Source organism: Ammospiza nelsoni, chromosome 5 (assembly GCF_027579445.1).
Source record: "Ammospiza nelsoni isolate bAmmNel1 chromosome 5, bAmmNel1.pri, whole genome shotgun sequence".
NCBI classification, from domain to species: domain Eukaryota; kingdom Metazoa; phylum Chordata; class Aves; order Passeriformes; family Passerellidae; genus Ammospiza; species Ammospiza nelsoni.
The window spans coordinates 9338215-9354144 of NC_080637.1; the positions used below are offsets into that span (position 1 = coordinate 9338215).

Sequence of the window (15930 nt, forward strand, 5' to 3'; positions counted from 1 at the left end):
TTCCCCAAATATTGGCTGACTGAGCCATTCTTCATAAAAATGAATGGAAAACAGAGGATTTGCCTATTAGGAACTTTCAGTCCACATTAAATCTAGGACAGTAAAACAGATATTTCTGCAACAGATGATAGAGTGACTACAATAGTTTCTAACTTCCACTGGAATTTTTTTAAAATATCTGGTTTTACCAGATTCTCTGTTTCAGGTTTATAAATTACTAAAATATCCATCCATATAAGGCATCCATATTTCAACTGATATCATCACATTCTAGAAATATTTAACTGCCTCTGAAATTTCCAGTAGTCTAAGAAGATGGGACATTTATGAAACAAGCATTAATTGTATTCATTGGGCTTGCTCCTCAGCTTGTGTAAATCAGCTTGGCACATTTATGTTGAGAACTGTCATTGCAGAAGATTACATATATATGTACACATGGATACATAAAAATGCATATGTGTAAATAATATATATGTCTAAAACATTCTTCTCAAAGTCTTCTTAAATATAAGGCACAAAAGAAAACAGGAATAACTTTGCTTCTTTAGTTCATCATATTTTCTACTTTTCTCTGGTATGTTTGAAATTGTCCTTTCAAATCTGATCTTTCAACTGATATATATGCTCAGCTAATGAAAATTACTTCCTAAGTAAAAGAAAACAGTGGCTCCCTGACAGCTGGATTCCTCAGCACTCCTCACTCCTTCACTGCAAGTAAAGGAATTTCCAATTTTTTCCAGACTTAAAATACAAGCTCTGCAGCATAAAAGAGGTTTCATTTCTCATCTGATGGTGAAGCTTTTTTTCCGAATTATTACAGTTAATTCTGCTATGTCAGGGAGTTGGGTTTTTTTCTGAAGTTCTATTGTGTTACAAATCTAGAAAATGTGAATGAGTAGATATTTTTGGTATTTCTTGTACAGCTGTTCTCACCTTTTCAGTTTAACAGACTTAATGTTCATTATTCTGTTCCTTTGTACTCCTCTTTGACTGCAGTTTCAATTAACCTTTCTGAACAAAACCAGATACTAGATATTATGTAGAACTATGGACAATGAAGAATGTTGCATGTTTCTATTACAGAAATAGACTGAGATAAAGAACTGACTGCTGCACACAGACTCTGTTGCATTCATTCCTATGCAGAGATGAGATGCAGCTCTGTTGAGATTCTAAATACACAACTCAAATATTTGCTCTTGAGACTGGCAGCTCTGTGTCCTGAGACAGTTCTGGCCTCAGTTCTGCCTGGGAGTTACTCCTCAGCTTCTCTGAGGGTCTTGGTCTGAGTTGTACATGACACAAGGATATCAACTTCCCCAGAATAAGCAGAAAAACAAGGGCCAGAACCCAGCCCTTAAGTGGCAAATTGAGCTAAGACACCAGAGCCTTTGTCAAAGTAAGGAAATGTAGTTTGGTTACAAATACTTTGTTTCTGGCTACTCTATCAGAATGGAGTTTACTGTTTTTATTAAGATTTGCAAAGTGCAAAATGTTCGGATTCCACCATAAGCTGTTTTCTTGCCTAAAATCAAATGTAATCCCAAATTTTAAGGTCTGCTTAGCCCCACAGATGTAGTGCAGGAGGCCATGCCACTGTAAGTGTTGTTAGAGGGCAGCAGTTTGTCCTAGCACAATGCCAGGACTATAATCCTGGGCTCTGCCACTTTAAAAAAAGAGGCAAGCCCTCACAGTTGCTAAAATCATTCTGTTGTATTGATAGGATAAAACTGAATTGTAAAATGAGGTGCATTTCTGGCTGGAAAGAAGCTTTTTTGTTTATAAAGTGATGAAGTTGTGTGTGTTTTCAATGATTTGAAGATCTGTTGAAAATAAAGAAGAAAAATATTTTTGAAGTTCCTCAGATGTCAGACCTTTGGACTCCTTTTCCAAGAAATGAAGAAAGGGATGGGAGGAAAAAAACTGGTGTTAGAGTAATTGATTTCCAGATTGCACTGCAGTTAAACAGTGCTGAATTATCTCAGGAATTTAATAGGTGAGGTGCCAGTAAACTTCTTGAGCATCTGGTGATTTGCCCAGTATGAGTAAAAGAAAAGGAAAATAAATGGTTTTTGAAAAATCAGAAAGCTTGGTAAACAATTCTGCATCAGCTTCACATGCAACAAAGAAATTGCCAGAATTTTTCCTGTAGGATCTACAGGACTTGAGTTTCTTTTCTTTTCTTTTCTTTTCTTTTCTTTTCTTTTCTTTTCTTTTCTTTTCTTTTCTTTTCTTTTCTTTTCTTTTCTTTTCTTTTCTTTTCTTTTCTTTTCTTTTCTTTTCTTTTCTTTTTTCTTTTCTTTCCTTTTTTTTTTTCTTTTTTCTTTTCTTTTCTTTTCTTTTCTTTTCTTTTCTTTTCTTTTCTTTTCTTTTCTTTTCTTTTCTTTTCTTTTCTTTTCTTTTCTTTTCTTTTCTTTTCTTTTCTTTTCTCTGAGAGAGGAGGTAGGACTTCTTTGTATACCTCATCTTAACTCAGGTAGCTCATGCTGAATTCCAATCTGACTTTCTGTGAATTCAGCTACAGAGCTCAGGTTTTCTCTGCTTCATGGTACCAAGAGTTATGACCAAAGACCTTTTTCTTCCTACCAAAATGTAGATAATGATTTGTTCTGTTGGATTCCTTACTAGGCCTAGTCCTGGTAATGCACTTGAAACTTCACATGTAAAGACACAGGGTTACAGTAATTTTTTTATTCTCAGAAAAGCAGGGGATCCAAGGAGTAATAGGGGTCTCAGAATTGAGAGTCTTATTCAAACACAGAGAATTATGACTCTAATTCTAGTTTTATGAATTTTCTGTGCAAAGTATATCTTGGTCCATAGAATGATAGAATATCCTGAGCTGGAAGGGAACCACAAGGGTCACTGAATCCAACTCCTGGCTCTGAACAGAGCAACCCCAGGAGTTACACCCTGTGCCTGGGAGCATTGTCCAAATGCTTCCTGAGCTCTGGCACTCTTGGTGCTGTGACCATTTCCCTGGGGAGATTGTTTCGTATTGCTGCAAGTAAAATCCTTTCTTAGAAAATGAGCCAGAAAGTAAATATTCAAGCAGTTGAAACACAGCTGAAATTCATTTGCCTGCAATTGAAATGAAAGTTCATTTAGTATTTTTTTTTCAGTGTTTGCCCAGCTGCAATTAACAATACTTAGTTCTTGTGTAGTGAATTTTATGCATAGAGTACTTTACAGCTATTATCTAATTAATTGTTATCTAATTAATCCAAGTAATTCGCATTGAACTGTAGCTGGAATATTAATCGAGATGCAAAGCAAACTTAAATTTTAAGTGTAGCATTTGAAACACTATTTTTGAGACAGAGAATGGTTTGGCCAATAATCATGAAAAGTCCGTCTGATTTTCTCTTCATAATATTTTTGTACAAAAGAGCAGCAACATATAATAATAAGAAAAAGGTTAAAAAATCTAGAAAAACGAAAATAGATAGCTAATTTGATTTCTGCTTTGTCTGCTCCACATGCCTTAATCAAATATTCTTCTTCTCTCCTCTCTTACCTTCTGTACAAACTGAATTTGCTTACTAACAAATATGGAATTTGCTTACTAACAAATATGCCCACAAGGGACAATTTACACTTTATATGTCCATGCTGGAAGTGTCCCTTTGCTGAGTACAGCAACTACTCTTTTTAGACATTGATTTTTAAATTTCATTTCTGTTGAATTATTAATAATTTGGATCAAGGTGATAGCAAAGACAATTGATTTTTTTCTGTTGAGCATCCTGCAAGGTCTGGATTCTTGCTTAATAAGATCTTGTCCACTAGGTTTTTAATTTAATTGGAAGGTATTTTATACCTGGATATAAAGGGCAAATTATCTTGGGCATTTTACCACCAGTTGTTTATATTTGAAGGTCAAATACTGGAAAATAATTAATTTCAGCTGCGATTCAGTGTTTTATATGTCTTCAAGAGTTATCTGAACAGATCTGCAGTTGGGGTCACCAAGATCTTTGACAAGTATCTTTGGCCTTTGGTCATTGTGGCTCGTTTCCTGCACCCATTGAACAGTGCTAATATACTGCTAATGCTTATGACAATGTTACAGGTAACTGTTCATGAAATACTTACCAGTTCTACAGTAGAGATGAGGGCAGATGGTGGTGATCAGGCACAGAGAGAGTGTCCTGATGGGGATATGTAATAGGTGAAAGCAGAGGAAGACTTTTGTGTCTACCAAGACCGTGGTCTTACCTCTCCTTTCCTTACCCGCCTCTGGTTTCTGCTTGGAGTGGCAGAATATAAGCTAAATGTGAAAAGAAGAGCCCTGTGGTTCTCACAGATGAGAGGCAAAACTGTCTGGCCCACCCCTGGGTATATACAGGGGAAATTTTTTCTTGTCTTACATCGTGGGACCAGATTCACCCCAATGGGACACACCAGCTGTGCAGGACAGTGAGGAGTTACTGCAGTTCCTTAATGAGATCGTCTCACCTAAGAGTTCATGTGGACAGCATGATGAGTAACACTCACAGAAGGTTTTCTTTCGAGTCAGAGGGGAGAAAAAAAAAGATTTGTGTCTTTTAAGACATGACTCACTAGATTTGACTTAGCGTAACAGGATCCACATTATCAGGACTACATGGAGGACACAGAGTTGTTGAGACAAGCAGAGGTTTGAAAAGTCAGTAGAAAAGGGCATTGTCCCAGGATTTAAGCATTTGGTTCCCCACCTAGCAATTTGGACTTCCAGTCAACTACTTTGAAACAAGGACGATGGCATAATTAATTAATTTTGTGTTGTATACGTAACCAAATTGAATTGCTTGCCTTGTATTAAATGATTTAGATATTTCAGGATTTTTTCCTTCTGACAAATAAAGACTAATACTAATCACAACTGGACTTAAAAGCCTTTTGCACTGAAAAAGAATAAGTAAAGTGATCTATGAGGATCATTTGCATTCTATTAACCATATTGGTTTAAATAGCAAATAAATTAAAAAATTGAGACTATGAGTGACAGAATTAACTTTTGCTGCCTGTCACAAAACACTTGTAGATGGGATGATAAATAATAAAATGTAAAACATTTCCTTTTTTTCCCCTAGTGTCCCAGCAAGACATTTGGAGGTTTTGATTCCACCAAGGACCTTCCTGATGAAGTTATCACATTTGCCAGAAGCCATCCTGCCATGTACAACCCAGTATTCCCCATCAACAACCGTCCCATCATGATCAAAACAGACGTGGATTACCAGTTCACACAGATCGTGGTGGATCGGGTGGATGCAGAAGATGGCCAGTATGACGTGATGTTCATTGGCACAGGTGAGAGGTCTTGAATCTACACTGCAATGCTCCTCCAGGATTGATGGAAACCTAAGGCAGATAAAAATTCATGCTCTGAAAGACAAAACATTGACTGAATTGTGTAAACATGTGAAAATTTGGGGCAGGACCCAAAACTGTGCATGTGGGGAGGTCTTTGTTGCAAACATCCAGTGTTACAGGTTCAGGCCATAGCCTGCACAGCTTAATTCTTTAGGAGCTTTGCCATCTGGATTAAGATCAAACCACCCTCTTTCCAACTACTGCTATTAGGGATTTTTATTAGAAATGTCTTGCCTTATTAATTATAATTTAGTATTAAAATGAAGGGGTTGAGGTACCCATTTTGAAGTGCAGCATAAAAAGTATTAACGTGAATGAGGCAAATATCCAGGTATGGTAAAAGTCTTTTGTGCCTTTCAAGTATTTCAAGTATTGCCTTAAGATGCTCAGCCCTTCAGCCAAGAGGCTGCTTCATTTTACTTAAGATGAAGATATCTGGCACAAATGGAGTGTTTTCAGAAGAGCTGGTATTCAAATAGAAAGATGATATCCTTTCCATAGCATTTGCAGAATCATACAGCTTGGGCATCTTAGAGAAGTGTAAATATGCACTCAGAAAAGACATTTTTTTGAGAAAGGTAATATTGAGAAAGAGTGTCAAGAAATTAGCTGATAGGCATTTTCTTAAATTCAGTGGTTTCAAAACTCTGCTGAGTAACAATTGGATCTCGTGGATCTGTTTCTTCATCTGTGAAAGTTTTACATTAGTTGGCTGATGCTTCAGTTATGTTGAATAAAAGTATTTTAAACTTCTAATGAACAAAATTACTAGTAATTAGACATTGGCATTGTGAAGCCAAACCAAATCAAACCCCACTGCTTCTTTTCAATGTTGGACCAAAAAAATACCTCTGTGTCCGTCTTATAACAGTCCAACTTTTTACATACTTTAATACAGTTCTGGTACTCTAAACCTGGGTTCAAATTTCCAAAGCAATTGTAAGATCTTAAATATAAGATCTCTTTCATGTTGATGCCTGAAATGTATTATGAGTAAACTGAGAGCTGGTGAAGTTTTGTGTACCAAACACAGTGCAAGAATAACAATTTAGAACATTTTACTGCAGAAAACACAGCTCTGCAGGAAGGTTTAAAACACTTGAAAGCTGTAAACTGAGTTATTAGATACCAGTGCTACAGTATGTTCTTGCATAAAACATTGACAAGTATTTTCATACGATTTTACACTACATATATATTTTCCATCACACATTAGAGACTTGAATGTCATCCACAATTCACAGTGTTTGGTGCCTTTCAACAAGTCCTCTATGACCTGATTTGGCCCACAAAAAACAAATTAGTCACATATATGGTATGATGCTGAACAAACATAAGGAACTTATTTAAGTATATTTCTTGAGAAAAAGAGGTGGCATTTAACTCTCCAAATCTTGGCCTGTGGGCTAAGAAAGATGCATTGGTTTCTGCAAGGGAAAGCAAAAAGTCTTTCCAGAGATTCACTGTACTTTCCTCAAGACTGCTGTTAGAGTAAGATCAAAAGTAAGACAGATGTTCCTGTCTGTTTCAGGCAGTGCAGGAAGATTTGCTTGAAACTGAGCTACAGCTTCTAGGTAGTTATTATTGCATACACTGATTATTTAGCTATTATGTTTAGAAGTTCTTAGGTAAATCAGTCAGGCAAGATTTCCCTCTAAAAGAACCTAAATGATAATTTTTACCTTTGAGTTTAGGGTTTTCCTAAACCACTAATATTCAGATGTGTGGTAAATGCTCAGGATTCCACCCAATGCTGGTGATAGCCCTGCCCACAAACTATAAGAAAAGTGTTGCAATTGCCAAAAGATATTTCAGCACTAAAATCCTGTCTTTCTAAGTGCAGAGTGTCTTTATGTTTTGAAATACTACTTTTGCCCATAGAAACCATTTTTTTTCCAGCAGGAGGTCACAGCCTCATGGGACAAGAGCAGGCATTGCAACACCCATGCCTGGAGCTGGAGCACAGAAGCTGCTTCATGTTCCTCTGAGCTCACTGTCCTTGTTGTGGTTTTCAGAATCAAGAAAAGGTTTCTTCCACGTGGGGAGAAAGGCAAAGAGGCAGCACTGAGCCCTGCCTGCCTGAGCCAGCTGCTCAGAGTCAGAGGAATCACAGATACACAATCAGCATGTTTTACTTCTTCCCAAGCAAAGAACTAACTGGGAAGCAGATTAGGGACTCTAGTCGCAGTCCATTTTCCCACTTAGTGATCTGAAACTACGACAAAGCCAGAATTATGCTCCCGGGGGTATGACTGGGTTTTTCTGTGCAGGTCTGTCCCATCAGATTAGATAATATTTCTCTGTATTTTCCCATTGCTGTTAGAGCAATCTACATTATTCCCATGTGCTGCTGAACTGCACTATGTTGAAGAAATACTTTTTTTTTTCCTTTTCATTGAATAACTGATGATAATTGAACACAACATAATTAATAGCCATCCAGTGTGGTCACATTTTCCGTTCCTGTGGGGGAAATCTTGAGCTGAGCAGTTTCTTTCCCACTCTGATTGTACCAGTGTGTTTCACAATGAAAATAAAATACTATCAGTGTGCTTGAAAGTAATCAGAAAAACAGGATTTCATGCATATCCTGATGGTCTGATGTTTGGCATCCTTTGGCACAGTTAAAGTACCTCTGTCAGTAAAGCAAATTAATAACAGTAATCTTATCTTACTAAGCAGAGCCTATTGATCCTAAAGGAGACGCCTGATTCTGTTTGTGTGAAATTGTTTGAAATACTACTCTGTAAAACTTGATGTAGGAGCCAGATAAAGCTCCACTTTGGTACCTGTGGCCTGACCAGAGTCTCCACAGTGATTAACTCAGTGTATCTTTGACCTCAGAGGCTTTCTTGAGATCAGGCAACTGTAATTGTTGGAGGAGCCACTTAAAAGTCTGACCTTTTGTTGAAACAACATTATGGGAAACTTGTGTCTGCTCAATGCCCACTCAGTCTGTTTTATGAAAAATCTCCCTTGATTTCTAGGATATGGCATTTAATGGTTTGTGACTGAGGGCAGTCCTAGGCCAGCACAGAATAGAGTTGTGACACTTTGCTATATTTATTATGTCAGAGTTCCCTGTTCTTCACCCATAAAATGTATTTTCCTCAAAACCACAGTCATCATATTATCAGGATAATTAAGGAAATTAGCTCATCAATTAAATTACAAATATAGCTACTGTTAGATTTTCTGTTATTCTGAATTACTCTGTAATAGAAATGCGGATTTTTTCTTATTAATTTAAAGTTTATATTGCATTTGTTCTGAAACATTCTCAATATTTCTTGTTCTAAATATAGTCAATCAGTTGCAGTGATCATAATGAAAACCAATCCAAACTCACTTATCTAGTATATTTTAGTAGCTTAATTTAAACATGTAGATGCCTGAATAAAAAGAAAGATGTGCTTTGCTTTGTTGTTGCTTTAAGAAATAACTACCGCTTTGTGTTTTTAAAAAAATATATTAATTTGTGGCTAATGAAAGAAAACAGTGATGTACATATTCCAAGGGAAAAGAAATTGCATCTTTCTAAAATTCAAAAAATATGTATCTAGAAATCAACATCTGCTTAAAGGGAAACAGATGGAAAAAATGAAAAATCTCAGTTCTACAGGATATTCCAAGTTTTCTAGAATACTTAAATACAAAACCATGTAAAGAAGTTAAGTACCAGTATTTTCTTTTTGATTCAATACCTTTTAAGTCAGTTGCCCTATAAAAATATTTCTAACGCATGTGATTTCTTTGTCTCAGTTTTATGTGCATTTTCGATATAGGAGTTGTCATATTTTTATTCAGAAATTTCAGCTAACACCCACAAACTATGTATATATTTATAAAATTTATATATATATATATATATATATATATATATATATATATATGTATATATATGCTTTTGTGTAATTGATGGTTAAATTCTTGTTTTAAGAATGTCAACCTTTACAGTTATTTGAGAATTTTATCCACTTAAAATGCCTTGTGTTTTCCTAAACCATTAAAGCTGTAGGATGTGCAACATGAAGAGTCCTTGGGGACATAGTTATTCTACCTGTGATACATTTACATGGCACTACACTTGGCTGGTTAAAAAGAAAAGTCGCATACAGATTGTTTCCATTTCAGAGAGTCTGCAGTGATGTGTGCCAGCCCAGAAATGGTTCTTTGTGTTTTTGTTGTTTCCTGGAAATTGTGCTCGTAGAAACAAAGAAATAAATTACAGATGCAGAAGCTGAATAACAGAGATGGTCTTCAGTCTCAACCATGTTCACAAAGCCAAAGGCTGTGGCTCTGGAATTTCCAGTGCTGGCCTTGTTCATTTTAAAGCTTGTTGCAAAACTCAAAAAATGCAATTTGATATATTACCAAAATGCTGGACAACACCTATTTCTAAACCAAAGGCACAAATTCTATGCTTTTCACCCCTCAGTGAAGAACCAGCATCTTACACACAGAGAAATAGAGATGCCTTAAGGGGCTTATACATCTTAGGTACTTTGTTTGACACAGGGAAGATCGCAGGTACTTAAGAGACCCAACAGCTTCATCTGTCTAAGAATGTTTGTCCAGATGGTTTTATAGCCATACTGCAGCATCTTCACATGCATTTTAAGAAAGAAAAACATCATATTCAAAATGGACTATAAAATACACCTGGGTAAATTTAGAGCATTTCCTTCCCCAGTCATGAATCTGTCATTTTATACTGTCACCTAAAGTATTTCAGTCCTGTCTATTCCTTAATAACTATAATAGTATGTATTTTCTTGATTGCATTTTGATAATTCAAATACTTAAATGTTCTACTGAAATTCGTTGTTTTCTGAGGTTATTTTAAATAGCAGTTCTTTTGAATGAGCGCTGAGAGAAATGTAGCTTCATAGTCTTTATATGTGAAATAATTATATGCTACAAGAAATTCTGGCTGCTACAAAGCAGAAGTATTCATCTTAAGCACCTGAAAATACTTTTTTTTTTCCCTTTTCAAGATATTGGAACAGTTCTTAAAGTGGTTTCAATTCCTAAGGAGACTTGGCACGAATTAGAGGAAGTCTTGCTGGAAGAAATGACAGTCTTTAGGGTAAGTGCAGCTAAATTTCAAGTGTCAGGTTGTAGATTTCTCTGTGGACAGCTGCAAACTCAACTTCTTGCAGTCTAGCCAAGGAATAGCCTGGCATACCCCTCTAATTAGCTTGTCATTTAGAGACCCTGACACCAGTCAAAATAAACCTTGAAACTTTCAGTGTGAGCTGGAGGTTAATGATAAAAGAAATGGCATTCTGGGCTCTTGTTCAGTGGTTTCAAAAGTAAATTAGTATTTCTGAATCTTAGAGCTGTTGCATGCTGGAGTTAAATATCTACCTGTGTGGATCTGGGGACAGTGCCTGTCTGTTTTCTCCCAAAGTGATATGCAATATACAAATTTATAAATGCATCAATTCTCAAAACTATTCAGACTATCAGCATATTGTAACAAGGAAGATTCTTTTGGTAAAACAGTGATCTGCGCAGATTTCATATGCTTAATAATCTGAGGAACAAAGTGTTTATATTTTCAAAGGTCACTTTGGGGTCTCATTTTCTTGGTCTGACACAAGGCACCATAAACACCCCCTAACTCTAATACTTTTTGGTGAAATCAATCTCCTCCATTTTTCCCGTTTGAGCCACCTAAAAAATACAGCATCCCATAGGCAGCCCTGCAAGGCAGGGCTGAGCAAACCTTTCAAACACTTCCCGGACAGAACCCAGGGATGTCTCGTGTTTTGTACACAACAAGGAATCATTTACATTCCCCGAGTTATTCTGTCAGTGCCGTTTTATGGCACCCCTTCCCATCTCCAGGCAGCTGGGGGTTATCCCTGGCTGGGAGCACGGGGTTGGTGTGACAGTGTGAAGATGCTGCTGGCACGCTCCAGGAGCTTCTTGTGCTGACAGGGACCATGTCCTGGCCCAGCCACCACATCCTCATCAAACTCTGTTGCCATCCCTTCACCTTCTTTTTCTGAGCAGAGACAATCTTGTCTCTGTCAGCCATCTAGCTGAACAGAGCTTCTTGAGGGCATTCCTGATGTTACTGGTACCAGTCTTGCTCAGAAACCTCTGTTCTGAGTGCAAGATACCTCTGAAAAATATGTGTCCCTGTTCTTGCAATCCATGGGGTTTTTTGAGGACAGAAATGTAGGGTGTTCTTTTCTTTCTTCCTTAACATAGAAACTATAAGAAGGAATTTAGACAATTTATTTTTCCTTGTTATGCATGCAAAATACATTACATGAACACAGGGTAATTTGGAAATTGTTTGTAATATATGAATCTTTTCCATGAAACAGGTAGAAGTGCCAAGCTAAAGGAGATCAGAAAAATATAGAAGTGAAAGAAGGAAAATAAATGGAATTCATTTTACTTCAGAAAGGTTTTGCAGAAATAGAATAGTTAATGGCAAATTCAAATTTTAAATTTTACTTTACATGTGTATTTTTTCATTGCATGAAGGTATTTGGATGTTCTGATTTACTTGAAAGCTCAATTATCTCTTTACACATGTATTTAAGCCTTAAAGAGGGCATTAATGTATTTCAGTGGAATTAGCAGAATTTGTGTGTATAAGATATGAATCTTTCAATAGGGAATTTCCAACAGATTTTACAAGTCCCTCATCCAAATGTAAGTTTACTTTAGTTGTAAAGAGTATATGTGCATCATGAGCAATGCATTTTGATGTTAAGCTGCAATGTGCTGAGTACAATGCTTTTCATTTAAAATTCCACAGAGCTGAAAGTCTTTCATATCTGTTACATTGATAAAAAATGCCTCTTTAAACCCCATTTGTGCAATATTTCTCTGAACAGCTGAGCAAACAAACTAATGAGTTCAATTTTCATTCAAATGTTACATTTAATTGATGATTTCTAATACCAGCTCTATTAACCCCTCTGTAAGGGTGAGTCCATGCTTACCATCCACTGACCCATATCAAATTCTCTTAGGATAAGCAAGTTGAAAACTATACAAGTGTAAAAGCTTAATAAACACTTTATTAATGTACACAACCAAAAGTATGATGATCAAAAGTATGATCAATAGCAAATTTCTAGATGGAATAAAGTTCATGCAAAATTGAGTCGCACACTGTCTAATTATGCCACTTTTAAAATTAAAATCCATCCAAGAACCTGGACCTAGAAATTGTAACAGTTGATTAAATGATGGATATTCCAGAATGCTAAGAACCTCTTGCTCATTTTGGTTGCATGTTCTGAAAATGCATGTAACTTCTTTATAAGTGAATAGTGTGGAGCAGTTAAAAAGATTATACTTGGGATTAAAACTTGTTCTTATGAATAAAATTTCACAGGAATGGGCTTTTCACCTCAATATACTTAAAATGAGTTGCTTCTTTCAGTGTTATTACCTTTAATAGATAGTATCTATGAATTTTCATACAGCCATTATTATTTTCATATTACTTGGGAAGTTCTTGAAATGCAATTTTAGTATTAAGCGTTGATACAAAATTCAAGATGTGGAACTGGTGACAAAGTGATCACAATTAAATTCTCTTCATAATGGAAAATAAAATACCTACAATCAACATAGCAATCAAAGATGCACCCAGATATGTACATGCATTCTAATTCCTTTACAGCTAGAAATTATTCCACTGCAAATGACAACAAGGACTATTACTAGGGAGTTTCTAGTTTAATTTCAGGGGGTTTACCTTATGCAAATAGTGTTGTAACAGAATTTTTATGTTTATAGCTCATTTTAAATTTTAACTCCGTTTTTCCCTAGGAGCCCACGGTTATTTCAGCAATGAAGATTTCCACAAAGCAGGTAATATGTGCACAAATGTTAAATACCTTTCAAATATTTATTGGTCTCTGTCGTCTAGAGACAGTAACTTGGCAGTCAGCAGAGACATATTAATTGCAGCAGCAGCATCCCATCTCTTTACATAAACAGCAGTAGTTTCTCAGGAAAATGTGACATGCAGTGGGGAAAGGAAAAGTCTAGTTTGTGTTACTGACTGGTAAGGTGGAAACTAAATGCAAACTAACCAGCTGTCTGGTGGATCTCTAGAAAAAAAATAAAATTAAAAGTCCACATTATAGAATGCTCCCATGACAGAGAGACTCAAAAGGAGTGGCCAAACTTGATGCCTTTCTTTAATGGGACTAGTAGTCACTGTGGAATAATCTGGTACAAAATGCAGATGGTGGAAGCAAAGGATGGGAATGAGACATCCTCCTGTCTTTCTGTGCTACGTCCATTCCACTGTGTCATTCAGCTTTAACAAAAGATCAACAGATCTGATGCAGTCTTAATTTCCAAGGCCTTCTGGTTCAGTGATGTGGTTAAGAGAAGGGTTTCACACTCTAAAATTTATATTTCCTACTTTCTGTTGAGTACACTAATAGCAAGCTGCTTATAGAGAAAACATGTACTATAAAACGAGACCATAACTAAAATGAACGGAACTTCTTGATGGATAGAGGTAAAGTTTTGTCTGCCTTACAGTAAAGGTGTTTCCTGCATTTCTAAGCAAATTTGTGAAGCAGTTGATAAATTATGTGGGTGTGCAAAGAACATTGGTTTGCAGTCCAGGAATGAAGTGAGTATTAGGGGCCTATCTTCCAGTTTTGCCTGGAATTAGGTGGATGGATCCCAGCCACTGTCATTTCCTGTCTCAGGAGTCTGAGACATAAAATGTAGTGTCAAATTTAACTTTTTTTTTTTTTTCTTTTTCATTTATGTGCTCTTTTGGAAGCTAATTTGGTAAATATAGGGAACTTCTTTTTGTTCATGTCACTGTCAGGAAAGAGGAGATTTGGTATTACTTTCAGGACTAGGTGCACTAAAAATTGTGCACGTTATAAGTGAAATTTAGTTAATTCTACCTCACTCTATACATTATTAAACAGAAGTCAAATTCATTCTGTAATGGACAGAGGCGAATATTATATTTGAAATGCTGTATATTTAACTCTGAATTCACTGTCTTTAGGAAAGTTGTCTAAAAGCATTCATGTATTTGACAGAAAATGTTTGGGGGGGACACTGTTCTAACAGTTTACCACCTCAATCAGCAAAAATGGCAGGACAAAGAGAAAGATACTATTGAATACTGGGATATTTAAAAACAGACCTGTCAAGTTGTATATATGTCCACATCATACCAAAATGCTCTGATTTGGATTATTTTTATAAGTACATTCCATTAAAGCAGCCAGTTATATTTGAAAATGGACCGTGCATTTTCATACAGCTTTTCCTCCGAAGCATCTTTAGTTATTCAGTAGAGATTACAATTTTCCCTGAGTTTTCTGAAAACAAATTTACACTGCTAAAATTGTCTGAAGCTAAAAAAGAGCATAAACCACAAGTTATTCAGGCAGAGTAAAACTCATGAAAAATCAACCAGCCTCAGGCTAAAAATGACAGAATCATGATACACTATGACAAGCTTTTGGCAGTATGCATGAAATAAGTATATGGCAACATGTTTCCATTTTACATTTATGATTTAAAAATACTGTAGTTCTATAACTCAAACACTTTACTCATTGTGTTCTGATAAGCAGGGTGGTTTTCATGTAAACAGCACGATAATTCTATGCATTGTGGAAAGCCAGAGCATGAAATGTAAATAGTAAAACCAGCATGTTCTATTGAATGCCTTAAAAATAATCACTTCATTTTGTTTCTTCACTAACAAATCTTTCATCCAATTATAAAAACATGGTACAGGGAGTTTCTCCTTATTTCTGAATGTTTTACTACTCTGGTTGTTCAAAGCTACCTCTTTTGCCATCATGCCAATATGTTACGTTACAAATTACTCTTCCTAAAGACCAAGATCTACAAATTCTTCAGGACCAGAACTTAGCTTAGGTTTTAAATTATATTAAGCTCTAAAGCTCCTGTCTCTCTCTGAGTCTGCATTTAGCCCTTGAGCAAGAGTGGCTTATGAGTAAATTTAGCTTTTATGTGCAAGACTAAGCCTTAATACATTCTTTTTCCACTCTGCTGTCTTTAACTCACAGAAATTGTGTCTATATTTTCTCACTGAAGCTACACATTCCCCCTGATTGTGTTCAGAGCCCTAGGCTTGTGTAACCTTATCACTTAAACAGTTTATGCTTTGTTAGCAATAGACAAAAACCTTCAGAGCATCCTTGAGCCACTGCAACACCCTGCAGCTGCCTCAGCTCACAGCTCCCTGGGACACATGGTACCTCTTGGCTTAGAGCCTGCCAGGTGAACCTCCATAATTTTTCCCTTACAAACATGGAAGCAGGCCAAAACGTCCAGCCTGGGCTTCAGTCAAAGGTGACTTTTTGCAGAACAACCTCTCGCCTTTTTCTCAGGGTCAGCTTTGTGATGCTCCTTCAGAAGCTGTTGGGTTTCTGGTGGCATGGGAAAAGGACAAGAAGATCCTTGGCTGAAAAAGTCCTTGTCTGGTTAATCGCTACAAAGAGCTTTGTTTCTCTTGTATAAGATTTTCAAGCAAAAGCAAGGCAGACACCTTCAGAAATATCTACTTTTATAGTTTAT

The 15930-nt window shown here is 36.3% G+C and overlaps 1 protein-coding gene across 1 annotated transcript in view; it reads left to right on the plus strand.

Annotated features, from left to right (window-relative positions):
- Window positions 1-15930, plus strand: part of SEMA3A (semaphorin 3A) — a 165407-nt gene that overhangs the window by 130789 nt on the left and 18688 nt on the right. The window contains exons 11-13 of the mRNA XM_059471669.1: window positions 5079-5298; window positions 10359-10450; window positions 13168-13209. Coding sequence (XP_059327652.1) covers window positions 5079-5298; window positions 10359-10450; window positions 13168-13209 — 354 coding nt within the window. The remainder of the gene's footprint in view (window positions 1-5078; window positions 5299-10358; window positions 10451-13167; window positions 13210-15930) is intronic.